General features: G+C 47.3%; 1 protein-coding gene across 2 annotated transcripts in view; it reads left to right on the top strand.

Annotated features, from left to right (window-relative positions):
- The window catches only part of ZNF839 (zinc finger protein 839), an 81,119-nt gene that overhangs the window by 5,694 nt on the left and 55,446 nt on the right, over positions 1–19,979 (top strand). For both annotated transcript variants that reach the window (XM_068103219.2, XM_068103220.2), the window contains exon 5: positions 1,702–1,848. In XM_068103219.2, coding sequence (XP_067959320.1) covers positions 1,702–1,848 — 147 coding nt within the window. The remainder of the gene's footprint in view (positions 1–1,701; positions 1,849–19,979) is intronic.

Raw genomic sequence — 19,979 nt, 5'->3', positions numbered from 1 at the left:
AGGAGGCTCTCTGAGTGGCCAGAGAGATGTCCACTTTAACAAGAAATGATTAGATGAACCGATTGGAGCAGAAGAAGAGCAGCAGACATTTGCAGGGAAGTTTGGCATAACCAAGTCTAGAAGAGAAGATGCTCCATTGACCGAGATCCGGATCGGGAAATTGACAGATTGTGCCAGTCCCAGTTGGTCGCAGAAGTCCTTTGCTGATGTGCTGTGGCTGGTGAGAGAGGTACCCACACCCAGCCAACTGGCATGATGACAGTTGAAGTCACCACATATGAGGAAGAGAGAGTTGGGATGAGTGGTTTGAAGTTGGTCCATGTTGTCAGACAGCGACATGTAGATGGAGTCATCACTCTTTGGAGGACGGTACAGAACACATATGACCAAAAGGTGGGAGATGAGGGGAAGCCGTAGCCAGAGGTACTCCTGGGGTGGGGTGGAGAGCGTGGCAGTGCAAGGAGAGTGAGGAAGAGAGTTTTTGATAAAGATAGAAACTCCACCACCAGGACAAGGCTCGGGTATATCATACCGGAGGAGGGAGTAACCAACAACAACAACACAACAGGCATTTTAAGGCCATTTCTCCTGCCAGAACGGGGGTTAGCCTTGCGGGTCCCATGACGATCTTCTCCATTTCGTCCTATTTTCTGCATCTCTCCTTGTTAACCCCCTTGCCCGCATTTCTTCTTCCACCATCTTTAGCCAAGTCTTTCTCGGTCTACCCCGTCCTCTACTTCCTTCTACATTCATTTCCATCACTCTTCTCAACCAATCACTTTCATTCTTCCTCAACACATGACCAAACCATCTCAACCTGTTCCTCTTCACAGCATCCATCACAGGCTCTATTCCCATCATCTTTCACAATTCATCATTTGTCTTCCTCTCTCTCAACGATACTCCGCACATCCACCGAACCATTTACATTTCCACCCTTTCCAGCCTTCGTTGCTGCTCTTCGTTCATTACCCATGTCTCGCCCCCATAAATCATAACACTTCTCACACATGCAACGTAGACCTTTCCCTTCAGGTTCAACGACACTCCCCTCCTCGTCAACACGCCACTCAGTTCCCGAAATTTCTTCCATGCACATCTCACTCTAGCAACCGTTGCCGAGTCTGATCCACCTTCTCCATTCAGCATGTCTCTGAGGTAGCAAAATGTTTTCACACCTTCCAGCTTCATGCCGTCTCCAAGATCCAACTCAACATTTCCTCCATCTGCAGCTCCCTCTGTGCACACCTTACATTTGAATGTAGCCGCCACACTGGTTAATGACCCTCTCAGACCACTACATTTTTGATGAACCCACTCAGCGCACATTGTACATTGAATGGAGTTCACTCCGACACTCTTCCTGCACACAGCACACGGCCACTTCCCAGTTATTTCCACCTCACTCACCACATGCTTTACCACTTGCCATCACCTTCGTTTTTCCGATTTCACCATCAGATCTTTTGTCTCCATACTTTCCTTCCACTTGTTCATCTTCTCCTTCAGTCCATCCATACTTTCTGCAATCAACACCAGATCACATATATATATATACATACATACATACATACATACATACATACATACATACATACATACATACATACACCATATATTTTTTTTTTTTTTTTTTTTTTTTTAATGACATCTCCCCTTTTGTTTTTGGAATTATTATTTTTTTATTGGTGTCTTTCCCAGGTGGAATATGCAGGTGGAAGTGGATTGCAGTTTCCAGCGGTTTACCGTGAATTTGAGAGTTTACATGGCCACGTCCGCACCTTGGCTGCGGAACACCTTCGCAGCCCAGCAGCCACACAAGAGCCGCTCCAGGTTAACAACCCACAGGTCCGTGTTCTCAGCATGCTTAGCAGTTCACATCCTTTGATGACCGTTTATGTAATGTTTCGTCAGAAAAAAAGCAATCCATAAATGATGTTAGAAATAACTCGGTTATTTTAAAAGGGAAAAAATCAGATACCTTGATTATTGGAGGTGTTCCACCATTGTATTTTGCAGGTACTCACTATGCTATGCACGTTTCTTGTTCCACGTGACTGCCACCCTTGTTCGTGACTTCCTTCCTTATGTGTATGTATGTGTATATGTATATATATATATATATATATTTTTTTTTAAATAAAAGCTATGCATGGGTTACACTTGAAAACCTTCCTGTATCTGCAATTGTCCTTTCAATGGTCAGTATTTTGCTGGTCATCTTGGGACTCGACGAATGATCATCTTTGAATTATCACCTGTTTGTTCGCCTTTTCCCATATGTGTACTTCCCCTGTGATGCTGTGATCCCAGTTCCAAATAATGTGCTATTTTTGTAATTCATTTTAAGTGAAAAATACATGACATTTCAAAAACACAAAAATTACTGCATTTGTTTAGATTGAGCTTTCCACACTAATCGGGTGTGAAATCTATGATGCAGCGTCTGGTTTTGGAGGTTATCACAAACCTCGGTTCTGTAATCGATCAATTTCTAACTGGGGTCGAGTGTTGTCCAAACTTGATTTTGTTAACGGGAATAACATGAAGCCACGCTCAAACACACCAACATGGCACTGCACACACCAAAAGGTGACTGACCTCTTCCTCTCTCCTTCAACTCTAACGCCTTATATATTGATATGCTGTGAACCTTCAAGAAAATTCCGCTATTTCCAGGAATTGCTCTTTATTACCAGACGGTTCCATATCCAGAAGCCACTATAATTTACACGAATCATCGCGATTTTTCTACAAGTTATAAAGTCTTACGTTACGTTATTTATTTCTTTTGTATGCAAAGTCAATGCTTGCAGAAGAACGAGAACACGGAACGGGTCAGACCAAAACAGAACAAAAAGAAAATGGTGAGAAAAGGGGGTGTGGGATATACACAAACAACAAGGTAAAGGGACACTTGGATGATGAATGGTTGAGGGGGAGGAGGACACTCGGGTGAACAAGGTCAAATGTAACAAGAAGAAGAAGAGGAGGAGGAGGAGAAGGAGGAGGAGGAACAGGAAAACTAGTGATGGAACAAAACCAGAATTCAAATCCTAATTGAGGACATATCCCCCAACCGCACCTTAAAAATGGATTGTGTAGATGTTATATTTAAACGACTGCATAATTAAATATGTAGGTAGTGGAGATGGTAAAGTTTTTATATAAATAAATCTGGTTTGTTGTGGACATGGTAATATGTATCTTGCTATATAAGATAAGGCAATTTTATTTATGCATGTGTCGGGGTCCGGCGATATATCGATATACCAGTTATATTGGTATAATTTTTAGCTCACCTGGACGTATTTCCGGGGAGCTTATGCGTTGGCGCGTCGTCCGTCAGTCCGTAAACACTTGCAACTTCTCCAAAACCGCTGAAGGGATTGTGACCAAACTCAGCACAAATTATATTTGGAATGTTGTAACTCAAGTTTGTTCACGGCATTAAAAATTATCGAGGTCGAAGAGGGTTTACCCGGGGGTCAAAGTGGGTCCAGGTCTGACAACCCCAAAATAGGTATTTGCTTTCTTCTCAGAAACTACACACACAATTTCGATGAAACTTCACCACAACCTTCATCACGCCTGTTGTACCAAAGCTTGTTCACGGCATTTAAAAAAATCGGTTTCCAGGGGGATTTACGGGCATGGTTGCCCCCCACCCCCCTCCCAAAGTTGGTATTTGCTCTTTTCTATGAAACTTGACCACAACCTTCATCACCTGTGATGCATCAACGTTTGTTCAATAAATTTTAAAAAAATCGGGGTTTAAAGGGATGTGTGGGGGGTTTGACCCCCTAAAATAGGTATTTGTTCTCCTCTGAAACTACATACACAATTTCCATCAACAGTGATGTACCAATGTTTGTTCAAGGCATTATAAAAATTGGGGTCTGAAGAAGTATATGGGTTTGTGGTGGGTGGGGGTGTAGGGGGGGGGGGGTTGCCCCCATAATAGGTTTTTTTTTTTGTTTGTTTATTTAAAGACTTATGGTGATGTTAATATGATTCTACCTGCTGCCCTGTCTTCCAGCAACCATTTAAATCGTTTTAAAATACCATGATACTGTTTAAAATACCTTTAGTCAATGGAGTATACTGCTTTATTCTACCAGGGGTATTGCCCCTATTTTTCATATCAATATACAGGTGTTGGAAATTTGAATACAAGAAAAAATTTGGTATGGATAAAAAATAACAAATCGGTATATCCACAAAAATATCGATTTATCACTAAAGAGAAAGGTGTATACAACAACAACAACATGCATTTTAAAGGCCATTTTCCCTGCTAGAGCGGGGGTTAGCCTTGTGGTCCCCATGACAATCTTCTCCATTTTGCCCTATTTTCTGCATCTCTCCTTGTTAACCCCCTTGCCCGCATTTCTTCTTCCACCATCTTTAGCCAAGTCTTTCTCGGTCTTCCCCGTCTTCTACTTCCTTCTACATTCATTTCCATCACTCTTCTCAACCAGTCACTTTCATCCTTCCTCAACACATTCCCAAACCATCTCAACCTGTTCCTCTTCACAGCATCAATCACAGGCTCTATTCCCATCATCTTTCGCAATTCATCACTTGTCTTCCTCTCTCTCAACGATACTCCGCACATCCGTCGAACCATTCGCATTTCCACCCTTTCCAACCTTCGTTGCTGCTCTACATTCATTACCCATGTCTCGCTCCCATAAATCATAACACTTCTCACACATGCAGCATACACCTTTCCCTTCAGCTTCAACGACACTCCCCTCATCATCAGCACGCCACTCAATTCCCAAAACTTCTTCCATGCACATCTCACTCGAGCAACCGTTGCCGAGTCTGATCCACCTTCTCCATTCAGCATGTCTCCGAGGTAGCAAAATGTTTTCACACCTTCCAGCTTCACGCCGTCTCCAAGATCCAACTCAACATTTCCTCCATCTGCAGCTCCCTCTGTGCACACCTTACATTTGAATGTAGCTGCCACACTGGTTAATGACCCTCTCAGACCACTACATTTTTGATGAACCCACTCAGCGCACATTGTACACTGAATGGAGTTCACTCCGACACCCTTCCTACACACAGCACAGGGCCACTTCCCAGTTCTTTCCACCTCACCACATGCTTTACCACTTGCCATCACCTTCGTCTTTCCGATATTCACCTTCAGACCTTTTGTCTCCATACATTCCTTCCACGTGTTCATCTTTTCCTTCAGTCCATCCATACTTTCCGCAATCAACACCAGATCATCTGCATACAACAACTCCCACGGTAAACCCTCCTTTACGTTCTGAGCCAGCACCTCCATCACAGCTACAAATAGTAGTGGACTTAGTACCGATCCCTGATGCACTCCCACCTTCACCTCAAACTCACCACTGTTCCCGTCCTTCGTCCTTACAGCTGTGCACGCTCTTTTGTACATTGTCATCACTACTCTGATCAACCATTCCTCCACTCCTAACTTCCTCAATGCCCATGTCAATACTTTGCGTGGAACCCGATCGAATGCTTTCTCCAGATTAACAAACCCAAGAAACAGCTTCTTCCTCTTCTCCATGTACTTCAACAAACTCCAACAATCTAACGAGAAAGGTGTATACAATCTTTAAATACATGATTTTAAAAGCTTTGATGCACTCTGCTGCACCTGGAACAGTGGAACGCATGACGTCAAGACCTACTCGGAAGTTGAGAGTCATTTTAACTTTTAACCCTCAGCACCATACATATGTTCACGTTTTCCTTTGTCTTCGTGGATGTTTTAAAAGCAATTGGTTATTTTATATGAATTGGGTGTTCATTAGAAAGCCTGTGCTGAATATGATATCTGCCTGTGCCGATTATGATACAGCGATAGCGATACCGGTCGGTGCCAATTACCAATCCCAGCACTACTCGTGTATATATCATCTGATTGAGTGGATGATGTATGCCGTGAATTACCATGTGTCAGTGATGTATGTCATATGTGAACACGTAATAGGCCATTGGACCATTACGTGTTTTTGGAACCTGTGTATAATATATATATATATATATATATATATATATATATATATATATATATATATATATATATATATATATACACACACACACACATATATATATATATATATATATATACACACACACACACACACACACACACACACACACACACACACACACACACACACACACACACACACACACACACACACACAACACAACATGCATTTTAAGGCCATTTTCCATTTTAAGGCCATTTTAAGGCCATTTCTCAGATCTCGCGAGATCTTGGAGACGGCGGCAGGGATTTTCGAAGCTCCACACGGTCTCCACGTTTTTCGAAGTTAAGTCTGTTCACAATTGTATTTTGTCGAAACTGTATTTATCTTTCGGTGTGTGAAGTTATTGTGTGCAACTTTGGTTGTTTCTCGGTGTTTATCTTTCATAAATTGATCGTCTGTTTGCCGTGTCGCGAGCAAGGCCTTGTACAGTGTGCACTGTACAACCTTGAGGCTTTGTTTTTCTCTCAGTGGTCCGTCGTTTGTGATCCAATAACTTTCGTTCTCTGTATTCCCAGTCTTTTCACCCATAGCCTACTTCCTTGTGTAAATCTCAACTCAAAAAAAAAAAAAAAAAAACATTTCCTTCTCTGTTCTCATTCGTTTTTTCATTCTTATTCGTTCGTTCGTTCTTCGACCACGTGTTTCTCCCCCATTTCCCCAGATAGTTTTCACTCATTAACCTTCAATGTTTACACTTTCCCCTCAAGTTATGTATTCCGTCATATTTTATAACACCTTTTTCTTCTTCTTCTTTAAAAGGCTGCTTTCGACTTGCTCACCAAATCAATTCATCCCAAAAAAAATATCCATCTCCTATAGTGCCTTTGTTCTACATTCCCTAAACTCTCCTGCACTCCATCCTCCATCCAGCGTCCTTAAACGTATTTTTAACTCGAAGGTCACAAGAAACTCATTTTGCAATAAATGTTCGTTTCCCATAAATCGTACACTTTCAAAAATCCAATCTCACCCCTCCCCTCCAAATCTTCCCCATAACCCCTCCCCTCCAAATCTTCCCCATCACCCCTCCCCTCCAAATCTTCCCCATCACCCATCCCTTTCAAATCTCCCCCCTTGCCCCCTCCCCCCTAAACTACCCCCTCACCCCTCCCCGCCAAGACGCCCCCTCGCCCCTCCCCTCCTAGAATCCTGCCTCACCCCTCCCCTCCAAATCTCCCCCATATCCCATCCCTTTCAAATCCCTCCCCTTGTCCCTTCCCTCCCAAACTCCCCCCTCACCCCTCCCCTTCAAATCTCCCCACCCTCATTGCTTCTCAATTTCCCCCCGCTCACTCCCCCTCCTCAAAGCGTCCTCCCCGCTTCTTCCCCCTTCAAACTCTCACCTCCATCTCCCCCAACCTTCTGCCTCGCTCTTCCCCCTCCTCAAATAACACCTCATTGTGGCTCACCCAATCACCATCAAACCTTTTGTCCGCCCCATCCTTCCCTTTCTCCGAGCTATTCTGAAATCTCTGACACACCTTCAACAGCTCTCCCTACCTCTTCCACCTCTTCCACATTTTACCCTACCCCTCCTCCCCCCTGTTCTGTATCTGATGCTCCCCCTTCCTCTTCATTAACGGTATGGACCTCAAACATCCGGGGCCTTCGTTCAAACTTAACCGATCTCTCCATACAGGTTGCTTCTGTCAAACCAGACGTGATCTGCTTAACAGAAACTTTCCTCCTTTATGATGTCTCTGATTCCATAGTATCTCTCCCGGGCTACTCCCTCCTCCGGTATGATAGACCTGAGCCTCGTCCTGGAGGCGGGGTTGCTATCTTTATCAAAAACTCTCTTCCTCACTCGCCCTGCACTGCACTCTCTCCACCTCACCCCCAGGAATACCTCTGGCTACGGCTTCCCCTTCGCTCCCACCTCTTGTTCATATGTGTGCTGTACCGTCCACCAAACAGTGATGACTCCATCTACATCTCGCTGTCTGATGATATGGACCAACTTCTATCTACTCATCCCAACTCTCTCTTCCTCATATGTGGTGATTTCAACTGTCATCATGCCAGTTGGCTGGGTGTGGGTACCTCTCTCACCAGCCATGGCTCCTCAGCAAAGGACTTCTGCGACTCACTGGGACTGACACAATCTGTCAATTTCCCGACCCGGATCTCAGTCAACGGAACATCTTCTCTTCTGGACTTGGTTATGACTAACTTCCCTGAAAATGTCTGCTGCTCTTCTTCTGCTCCGATCGGAACATCTGATCATGTCCTTGTTAAAGTGGACATCTCTCTGACCATCCTCAGGGAGCCTGCTCAGCGTCGACGAGTCTGGCATTTCACTCAGGCCAACTGGCACGGTCTTCAAGCAGCCATCAATCATCTGGACTGGTCTCCCATCTCTACCACCTCTGACATCAACTCATCCTGGGAATTCTTCCAAAGTAAATTGCTCTCTCTCATGCACAGATTTATCCCATCTCGTCTTCAGTTGTCATACCCTTCCTCCCGTCCATGGTACACGGAATCTTGTGGTGAGGCTGTTGCCCAGAAACAACTTGCCTTCGTCTCCTGGAAAGCAAATCCAACGGAAGGAAATCTCATTTCCTTTCACAAAGCCCGAAACAAGTGTGTGTCCACCCTCAGGAGAGCCAGGAAACAATATCTCTCCGTTCTCAAGACCGAACTCTCTTATCTGTCTCCCTCTTCCAAATCCTGGTGGCGTCTGGTCAAATCCGTTTCTGGTGTTTGTTCCCCCTCCATCCCCTCCCTTACCTCAAACGGCTACACAGCTGACTCCGCACGTGAAAAAGCTGAATGCCTCAACTCTGTGTTTACCTCTAAATCTTGTGTCCCAAACCCATCCCTCTCTGTACCCACTGTCGTGGAAATCAAGCTCAGACACGACTTGACCTCTGGGTAGGTTTAATATCATTTTAGATCGGTAATACGTCCTGTGAAAATACATACATACATACAGGTATCAAAGCAGAGCATTCATGAGCAGCAAAGATAGTTTCCATTTAACCATGGTTAGCGCAGCGCGGCATTTGGGGAGGGGCGTACATACCATTCAACTACTGGATAATGTCACAGTGAGTCCCGCTGAAGTGACCGCACGCCCCGGTTGTCCCGCTCTTATAGACGGCCCCTTCCGTAGCGAGCACCCTGGGTTCACCTTGGATTCCGAGCAAACATAATTTCACTACATTCTCCCCGCCGTTAAAACTATACTGCCGCTCGGCAGGTTGCCCAAGCATCAGCAATAAACGAATGGTCACGTCAATCCATGTCGATGGCAGGGTTACTGCAACCTGTAAGCCGGGATAGCATCAATCCCCAGAAATAGCAGGATTGAGGAGGATATCCCAGTCAAGAAGATATCGAACCGAGCAAGCAGTGGTCATCCCAGGGAGAAGACGATGAGCCCGTGGGTAGCAGGAGTCTTCCCGTGGGGTAGTCGGCATAGCAGCTAGATGGATAAGGTATACCTTAGCGTTACGCAACACATGGCATAAGGTGCGCCTGACGAAGAGCGACTGTCCATTCGTCGCAAGGCAACATGTCAGGAAGGTGTGTCAATGTGGAAGATGTGTAAACGTGGAAGATGTATAAAGCAGTAGCCCCCTTAACAGTAAGTAAGAGTACTTGACAGGAGGGCGCTACAGTGGGTCATTACAGTAAGCACTACAGTAAGTCTGTACCTGCCCTGGCTCCCAAAAGTCCTTACGCATTACAAAACGCAAACTCACACGCAAATCTACCGTTGGCAGCGATCGCACGAGACACGAGCAGCCTCTGAAGGCTGTCTGGACGACCGGCATGGCTAAACGACCGAAGCCAGCGAAGCGTGCAGAACCCCCGGGATGCATAAGGCAATCCTGTCCAGCGGCACAGCGCGCGCGGAGGATCGGATAAGATCGGCAGACCGAGAGAGCCTCGGCTGGACAAACCATGTTTGTCCCAGCGTTGTCCCGGGTGGATGGTCTAGATGTCGAGATGATTGTCATATCAGATGTCCCGGATGGATTGGCCATCCCCGGATGTCCAACCGATCCATCCATTCAACGCCATCATTGCATGGCACGGATCCAGCACGGATCCAGCCGGACCGCGGATGGATCGACCATCCACGGACGCAGTGGCACAGAGACCCAAAGACAGCCATCTCCCCAGATGGACTGTCCACGGATGGCCGACCAAACCATCCATGCAACACCTTCATGGAATGGCTCGGATCGACCATCCATGGACTCAAAGTCACGCACAAAGACACAAAGACACAAAAGCATCCATGGACGCCATCCACAAGGGCGAGGTGGGAGTCGGTAGACCGGACGGCACCCGGGCGAGCAACAATACCCACCCGGGCCCCCACAAAGGGGCGAGGTGGCCCAATCACAGGGAGGGGCCATGTCGAGAAAAGGTCGCAGACGCAGACGCTCCATGGGTCACGGTGTATTCGCACGTAACCTCGAGCACATGAGTGATACCAGCGCGACCCCAAGGAAGCGCTGCAGATTAGGAATCATGGTCATATGGACATATCCACAAACCGTAAGATTATCGAGGTAGCCGAAACATCTGGTAAGGCACCCGTAAACATCTGGTAAGGCACCCGTAAGGCACCCGACCCCACCCCCCGAGGAAGTAGCAGCGCGCGGCATACCGAAGACAGACGACCTTCACAGTCTGGGTCAGGCTGAGGGAAAAAGGAATCAGACTAGGCGTCACGCAGTCTCGAAATGTACGAGCCAAGAGCTCTGGCCGATAAACAGCGAGCCCAGCGTCAAGGGCGAGCAGGCAGTACGGTGCCCCCGTTACATGCGCGCGCAGGTGGCAAGGGAGTCTGGCGCGACGCTCAATGTATGTCACCATTTCACGAGGTCACCGTGTACTCCCTAAATGGCGCTGGCGCGCGACCCTGAGGTAGCGCCGCGTTACGTTGTCTACGTCGTTTACGTAAAGGACAAATGGTACGTAGTTTACCAAGGAACAGGGTAATGTAAACGAATCCCCGATGAGATCGCGGGATGCACGCAAGTACGTTAATGTACGACGCTAATGTACGCACGCAAGTACGACGCTGTAAAGCAAACGCGTGATATAGTCGATGACGTCATCAAGTAGGTCGGGCGTCATGACGAAATGCGGGCGAAATGACGCCGCGAAGCGAACGCGTCTAAGATGCTGTAAAGCGTACGCGTGATACAGTTGATGACGTCATCAAGTAGGTCGGGCGGGTTTGACGGCGAGCTCCAGCCGAACGGCATCCCCAGACGGAGCAAAGCAGCACACCGAAATCCAACGTCTCGCGCGCAGCAGCACCCGAGCGAGCCCGAGATCGGCACACAGCACACGAACCCGGCCGACGGCGAAAGCATCATCTAGGGCGCACCGCGTACGAGGGAAACCGAAAGCCGCGTCTCGGCCCGGTGATCCAGAGCGGGCGAGCCCGCCGAGCCGAGGGGCGAGCACGCCGAGTCGAGATGGCGAGCACGCCCGGCAGCGACAGACCGCACGACCCGAAGCAGCGCCCCGCCTGCCTGGCTGTCGGGTCTAAGGAGCGATCACATACGACGCCCTGAAGTAGCATCGCATATGAGGTGCATCGAGCATGAAGGATGAAGAGGAGGCCTTTCAGTCCGTCAAGCCTGCTCTACACCAACACTACATAAACGCAATATAACGCAATCCAACAGCTTATCGAAGTAAATAATTGGGTGAAACGCGGGGTGTATATAAAAAAGAATGAAAGCATTCGGTCCACATACATTCCATGCACAGCATTTTTACAATGGTCGCAGGTGGTTAACGCATACGCCGTTTGATCAAGTAAAACAAAGGACGAAGAAGAACGATCACTTATAGAATACACATGGTAGTCAGGTATACGATCAACCATTAGAAGCATATGCCCGTGTGTCGTGAAAGGCTATGAAGGTCCCGCTCGACGTCCATAAAAACTCGTCCGTGCTGCGACGAGTCCTCGCCAGGGCCCAAGCGAGCCTCCATTGAGGCGTTTCCGGGCGATCCCCTACTCAGTGGGGCCGGCGAGAGGAATCCAGCGAAGATGCGGCGCGCGCAACGGGCGCGTCGTGCATAGTAGGGATTCCATCCAGCGACGGTGCGGCGCGTGATGCGTGTGTAAGAGGGGATCCGACGAGCAGCGAGGAATCGCCGGCAACGCAGAGAGGGCCGCGATCAGAATCGCCGGCCTCACAGAGTGCCCGCGAGAGGAACCGCATGCAAAGGGGTCCATCCAGTGAAGAGGCGGCGCGCGCAACTGGCGCGTCGTGCATTTGTAGTGATTCCTTCCAGCGACGGTGCGGTGCCACGCGAAGGGCGCCACGTGTAGGAGGTGATCGGAATCAGGATGGGATCGCGGGCCTCCCAGAATAGTAGCACGCGATGGGAGCAGTGCACGTCGATTCGCGTGGAGGAGGTGGTTCCACCGAGTATCGAGTGGTCGGGGTGAGCCGGTCGTGAGAGGCACGGCGTGCTTCCGACGAGCAGCGCGCGTTCGCGCGGAGGAGATGGGCCACAGAGTAGCGAGTGGTCGGAGTGGAGCCGGTCGTGAGAGGCACGGCGTGATTCCGACGAGCAGCGCGCGTTCGCGCGGAGGAGATGGGCCACAGAGTAGCGAGTGGTCGGAGTGGAGCCGGTCGTGAGAGGCACGGCGTGATTCCGAGCAGCGCGCGTTCGCGCAGAGGAGATGGGCCACCGAGTAGCGAGTGGTCGGAGTGAGCCGGTCGTGACGGCGTGATTCCGACGAGCAGTGCGCGATCAGCGCATAGGAGATGGGCCACCGAGTAGCGAGTGGTCGGAGAGAGCCGGTCGTGTGGAGGCATGGCCGACATGGGAGACGTGATCACTCACGTGGGAATCTCAACTCGGGCCGAGGCACGCATATCTAGGATGAATCCCTCGGACGGAGCCGTTAGCGCTTCCGAGCTGTGATCGGACGGGTCGGCTGGCGGCTCCAAGCGGGTCCGTCGTTCCGACGGGGTATCAGCCGCAGGACGTTGCCCAGTAGCGTCGTGCTCCAGGCATCGAGCCGGAGTCCGCCACGCCTGCTCTGGCGTTCGGGTCTCATGAGAGCAGGTCGCGTTTTGACGACGCGGTCCCGCAAAAAGGCTTGCGACGTCCCTTCTTTCGAGGCAGGCCGGCAGCGAGAGTAGTCGGAGCTCCGTTGCTGGAGCTAGCTCGACGGGTCCTCCGCTGGGCATTCCTCTCCGAGGCGAGCAGTGCAGGAGCGATGACAGGAGAGGGATTACGATTAAGTAATTTACGACATGGCCCCTGCGCGAAGCGATCGATCGATGCAGTCGGTTGGCTGTCTCCGCTGCGAGAGTTGACGCCGGCCGTGCACAGCGCTCCGTGTCGTTATGTAGAGGCGCTTCAGCTCGGCTGAGCGGTTGCGGTGTAAACGCCAATGAGCAAACGCCGTAGCAGATCCTTCAGCGTGTGGGTCGGCTCCGAGAATCAGCACCACGATCATCCGGTGGGCAGCCATTCGGCGAAATAAAATGATATTAAGTGTCGTGGAAATCAAGCTCAGACACGACTTGACCTCTGGGTAGGTTTAATATCATTTTAGATCGGTAATACGTCCTGTGAAAATACATACATACATACAGGTATCAAAGCAGAGCATTCATGAGCAGCAAAGATAGTTTCCATTTAACCATGGTTAGCGCAGCGCGGCATTTGGGGAGGGGCGTACATACCATTCAACTACTGGATAATGTCACAGTGAGTCCCGCTGAAGTGACCGCACGCCCCGGTTGTCCCGCTCTTATAGACGGCCCCTTCCGTAGCGAGCACCCTGGGTTCACCTTGGATTCCGAGCAAACATAATTTCACTACACCCACCATACCCAGTCGTACCCTGCTGCTCCTGGACTCCGTGTCCTTTCCTCCTGACAAGGTGGAAAAGTTTCTGTCAACCCTCGACTCTGATTCTGCAACTGGACCCGACGGCATCAGCCCACGGGTCCTAAAATCCTGCTCTGCTGCTCTATCTCACCCTCTCTCTGTGCTCTTCACCCTCTCTTTTGCTCAAGGTCAACTGCCATCTGCTTGGAAATCAGCCAACATCACCGCTTTGCACAAAAAAGGTGCAAAAACAGATCCTAGCAACTACAGACCAATCAGCCTTCTCCCAATTATCAGCAAAGTCATGGAATCCATCATTGCTTCTGATATGAAATCTTTCCTCTTCTCCAATGGCTTGATCTCTGATCATCAATTTGGTTTCAGACCAGGTCACTCTACTCTGGACATGCTGCTTCTGCTGTCTCAACAATGGATGGAGGTCCTCAATGCCAAACAGGAAATTAGAGCTGTCTCCCTCGACATATCACGTGCCTTCGACACGGTCTGGCACCCCGCTCTGCTCACCAAACTCTCCTCTTTTGGTATCCATGGAAATCTCCACGTATGGCTGGCGGACTTCCTCTCTAGTCGTCGTCAACGTGTGGCCCTGAATGGGTTTCTCTCATCTCCTCTTCCTGTTCAGGCTGGAGTTCCCCAAGGCAGTGTTCTGGGCCCCGTGCTTTTTCTGGTCTTCATCAATGATCTCTCTGACTCTCTCGAAAATCCTCTCTATCTCTTTGCTGATGACTCCACTCTCTGCCGCTCCATTCCTCTTCCCTCAGATCGGCAGTCTGCTGCCTCCTCACTCTCTGAAGACCTGGACAAAATCACAGACTGGTCAAACAAGTGGAACATGTCTTTCAATCCTGACAAATCTCACACTCTTACTATGTCTCTCCGAAAAGATCGACTGGACAACCCTCCCATCTACTTTCTCAACAATCCTCTCCAAGAAGTTCTGTCGCTCAAGATTTTGGGTCTCACTATCTGCCATGATCTTTCTTGGGAAAACCACATTTCCAAGCTGGCCTCCAAAGCCAGTCGCCGACTGGGCATCCTCCGTCGTGCGAAGTCCTTCCTCGGCACACCTGAGCTCCTCACCACATACAAGGCTTTCATCCGCAGCTCAATGGAATACTGTTCTCCCCTATGGGCCGGTGCTCCTGCCTCACACCTAGCTCGGCTTCACGCTGTTGAAACCAAAGCTTTCAGAATTATTGGAATCTCCCGCGATGAAGCTATCTCTGAGGGCCTTTCACTCACTCACCGCAGGCAGGTAGGTGGTCTTTCTGTCTTCTACCGACTCCTCTCCGGCCTTGCACCCCCAGCTCTCTCTGTGCTCTGTCCCCCAAATATTCCTACAGGTCGCACAAGATCTGCCAGCAACCCTCTGATGGTTAAACTGCCGAAATCTCGGCTCTCCGCTCACCTTCACTCTTTCATTCCTCTTTTCTCCCGCCTCTGGAACAAACTCCCTCACTCCCTTCAATCCCACTCCTCCCTCCAGGTCTTTAAAACAGCTGTTCACCACCATCTCTTATCTTCCCCCATCCAAAACCTTGATCTTTTCTACCCCCGCTAATTCACCCCAGATCCACCTTGTTTGAAATTCCAACTTCTTTCCTGGAAGTCCTGGCAGTGTCCATATGTTTTATACCTCTCCCACTGCCCCCTTCCCACGCCCCCCCCCCAAAGCCCTCGCCCTCTCTCAGATCTCTCGATGTCTCCATGTCTCTCGGTCCCTGCTCTCATATGTTGTGTTTGTGTCCTTCCCCCTCTCTCCCCATCTTGTCTACCGCTCCCTGTTATATGTTTTATGTGTCGGTTTGTCTTTCTGTGTGATTAATGTTCGCTCTTTCACGAGCCTCGATATTGTATACAAAAAAAAAAAAAAAAAAAAAAAAAAAAAAAAAAAAAAAAAAAATATGTATATATATATATATATTTGATACTGGTATGAGCTCAATGATATTTTGAATCGGAAAATATTAATACCGATGGAGTTTAGTATGTGTGCCTCTGACAATCATAGAAAACGATGTAATTACCCAGAGGAGAGGTTATTGCATTCGAGTCCGTTTGTTTGTCTGTTTTTGTTTGTCCGCACAGAAAAAAATATCAATTTCTCTGCAACCGTTAATCCGATTGACTGGAAATTTTCACCATCGGTGCAACTCCACCTGTATAATTTTTTAATGATAATAATGACGTCATAGGTCACGTGGTTCGGCCGCCATCTTGGAAAAACCAAAAAACTTTGCACCACAATATCTCAAAGTGCTGAATAGAAAAAATTGAGACATGGCTCATTGGAAAGAACTCCATGGAAATAAAATATGTTAATGATGATGTCATAGGTGCCTCCATTATGACGTCATAATTCGACAAGTACAAAACTTCATCCGATCAAGATGAAATTTCTTGAGCATAATCTCGGAATAAATTAGTTTTAGGTAAAAAATAATGACGTCATCGGTCACGTTCGGCCGCCATATTTGGTTTAACACAAAAGCCTTAAAAACTACTGAAAATACATCCTGGCGAGGGTTTGCAATCTGCTCTTTTTTTTTTTTTTTGACATTGCGACCTCAACCGATAGGCCTCCGCCCACATTAAGTCTTTGCTTACTCTAACTTCGACCTAAAACCTCAAGAACATTTGACCTCTATATATAATCTGTACATGTGTCATGTTTTATGCACTTGGTTTCGTTTAAATCCCATAGCCTATGGTATCACATTAACAGGAGTTTTAATATGATCTCTGACCCTTCCCCTTTTGGAAAAAAAATAATTTATGGATGGACGTATTGACAAGTTTGAACGTACTTAGACCAACTTTAATTTAAATCTCTTCAGCTGTTTTGAAGTGTCACATTTTTACCTGACATGACCTCCCAACCTTTCAACACACATGATGTACCAAGGTTTGGAAAAGTCGTCTTCCTCCAATTTATATTTTATTTTGTCCACCGCTCCTATGCTATTCCTTCTCCAGGCGTTGCATGACGTCATTGCCGGGTACCGAAGGGGCCCGGCGATGACGCGCACTGAAAGGGAGTACTCAGTTTTCACTCTGGTTGTTTGGTTGTTTTCTTATTTGTCCGGGCGATATCTCATCCGTCTTTTGAGCTCGGGCGCTGAAATTTCAGCAAAAGTGAGCACGTGCTTTGGCTAAAACGTTATTTTTTGTTTTTTGATTAATCAATTAATTGATTAAGTACTTGATTATTATCGATTTAATTAAGTGGTTATTAATTTCCTTTCTCATCTGGGCAATATCTCAGGCACCTTTTAAGTTAGGAAGCTGATATTTGGACACAACAGTGACCAAGTGATTTGGCTGATTTACTGATTTTGGGTATTTCACAGGGTAAAGGGTATTTTTGGTAAAGGGTATTTTTGATTTACTGATTAATCAATTAATCAATTAATTATTTGATTAATAACTTAATTATTTTTTTAACGTTACAGATTCAGATGAAACGGTGGTGGTTTAGGTATTCTATTAGCCAATATTGATTAATAATTTAATTATTTTACCAATATTATTTCTTAATTTCATTATTAATTACTTATTTATTTTCTTTCTCATCTGGGCAATATATCAGGCTCCTTTTGAGCTTGGAAGCTGATATTCGGACACGATGGTGACCAAGTGATCTTTTTTTTTTCTTTTTTTTTTCTTTTTTAGCTCACCTGCAACGAAGCTCAGGGGAGCTTGTGCGATAGTGTGTTGTCCGTCCGTCTGTCAGTCCGTCAACACTTGAAACTTAGTCTCCGAAACCACTGATTGGATTGTGACCAAATTTGGCACAAATGATAATTGTTGTGTTGTGACTAAAGTTTGTTCACAGCATTAAAAAAAAACGTGGTCTAAGGGGGTTCACCAGGGTCAAAGTGGATCCATGTTTGACACCCCAAAATAGGAATTAGCTTTTTCCTCTGAAACTACACACACTAGTTCAATGAAATTTGACCACAACCTTTACCACCTGTGATGGATCAAAGTTTGTACACGGCATTTTAAAAAATCCGCCCCTTTGGGGTCCACTGGTAGGGGTGCCCCCCAAAATAGGTATTTGCTTCTTCTCAGAAACCAAACACGCAATTTCAATGAAACTTCACCACAACCTTAATCACCCATGATGTACCAATGTTTGTTCAAGGCATTAGAAAATTTGAGGTCTTCGGAGGTATATGGGGTTGGGGGAGGGGGTTGCCCCCCAAAATAGGTATTGTGTAAAGTTTTGTGATAACGTCAGTGTGATTCTACATGCTGCCCTGTCTTCTGGTAACCATTGAAATTGGTTTAAAATACCCCTAGACGGTGCAGTATACGGTTTATTCTACCAGGTGAGCGCCAGGGGTATTGCCCCTATGTTTTGTATGCAGAATCGAGGCTCGTGTAAAAGCTAACACATTGAACATGAAAACGTGCTCGGACACATAAAACATACAATGAAGGGAGCGGGAGACAAGAGGGGGAGAGAGAGGGAAGCACACAATCACAACAACAGTATAGAACAGGGACATCGGTAGATCTGTGGAAGGGGGGAGGGCTGGGGGAGAAGGGAGTATATCTTCCCGACTATATAAGGAAGCTGCTTTGTCTGTGTGTCACCATTTTTCTCAGAGATGGCTGAACGGATCTTCGTAAAACTTTCAGAGGTTCATCAGTGAGTGCCTTGGAGTGTTGTGGACAAAAAAATAACTTTCTTTCAAAAAAAAATTCTTTTTAAAAAAATCGCTCTGTAGTGCCTCAGCCTTTTTGATTAATGACAAACAACAACAACAACATGCATTTTAAGGCCATTTTCCCTGCTAGAGTGGGGGTTAGCCTTGCGGTCCCCATGACAATCTTCTCCATTTTGCCCTATTTTCTGCATCTCCCCTTGTTAACCCCCTTGCCCGCATTTCTTCTTCCACCATCTTTAGCCAAGTCTTTCTCGGTCTTCCCCGTCCTCTACTTCCTTCTACATTCATTTCCAGCACTCTTCTCAACCAGTCACTTTCATCCTTCCTCAACACATGACCAAACCATCTCAACCTGTTTCTCTTCACAGCATCAATCACAGGCTCTATTCCCATCGTCTTCCACAATTCATCATTTGTCTTCCTCTCTCTCAACGATACTGTGCACATCCACCGAACCATTCACATTTCCACCCTTTCCAGCCTTCGAGACATTACCCATGTCTCGCTCCCGTGAATCATAACACTTCTCACACATGCAGCATACACCTTTCCCTTCAGCTTCAACGACACTCCCCTTCTCATCAGCACGCCACTCAGTTCCCGAAACTTCTTCCATGCACATCTCACTCTAGCAACCGTTGCCGAGTCTGATCCACCTTCTCCATTCAGCATGTCTCCGAGGCAGCAAAATGTTTTCATACCTTCCAGCTTCACGCCGTCTCCAAGATCCAACTCAACATTTCCTCCATCTGCAGCTCCCTCTGTGCACACCTTACATTTGAATGTAGCTGCCACACTGGTTAATGACCTTTTCAGACCACTACATTTTTGATGAACCCAGTAAGCGCACATTGTACATTGAATGGAGTTCACTCCGACACCCTTCCAGCACACAGCAAACGGCCACTTCTCAGTTCTTTCCACCTCACCGCATGCTTTACCACTTGCCATTACCTTCGTCTTTCCGATATTCACCTTCGGACCTTTTGTCTCCATACATTCCTTCCAATGGTTCATCTTTTCCTTCAGTCCATCCATACTTTGCGCAATCAATACCAGATCATCTGCATACAACAACTCCCACGGTAAACCCTCCTTTACATTCTGAGCCAGCACCTCCATCACAGCTACAAATAGTAGTGGACTTAGTACCGACCCCTGATGCACTCCCACCTTCACCTCAAACTCACCACTGTTCCCGTCCTTCGTCCTTACAGCTGTGCGCGCTCTTTTGTACATTGCCATCGCAATGATCAACAATTCCTCCACTCCTAACTTCATCAATGCCCATGTCACTACTTCACGTGGAACCCTATCGAATGCTTTCTCCAGATCAACAAACCCAAGAAACAACTTCTTCTTCTTCTCCATGTACTTCTGCAACTGCCTCACA

Source organism: Myxine glutinosa, chromosome 12 (assembly GCF_964187855.1).
Source record: "Myxine glutinosa chromosome 12, kmMyxGlut1.1, whole genome shotgun sequence".
Lineage (NCBI taxonomy): Eukaryota > Metazoa > Chordata > Myxini > Myxiniformes > Myxinidae > Myxine > Myxine glutinosa.
This window is presented reverse-complemented; position numbering and strand designations above follow the sequence as displayed.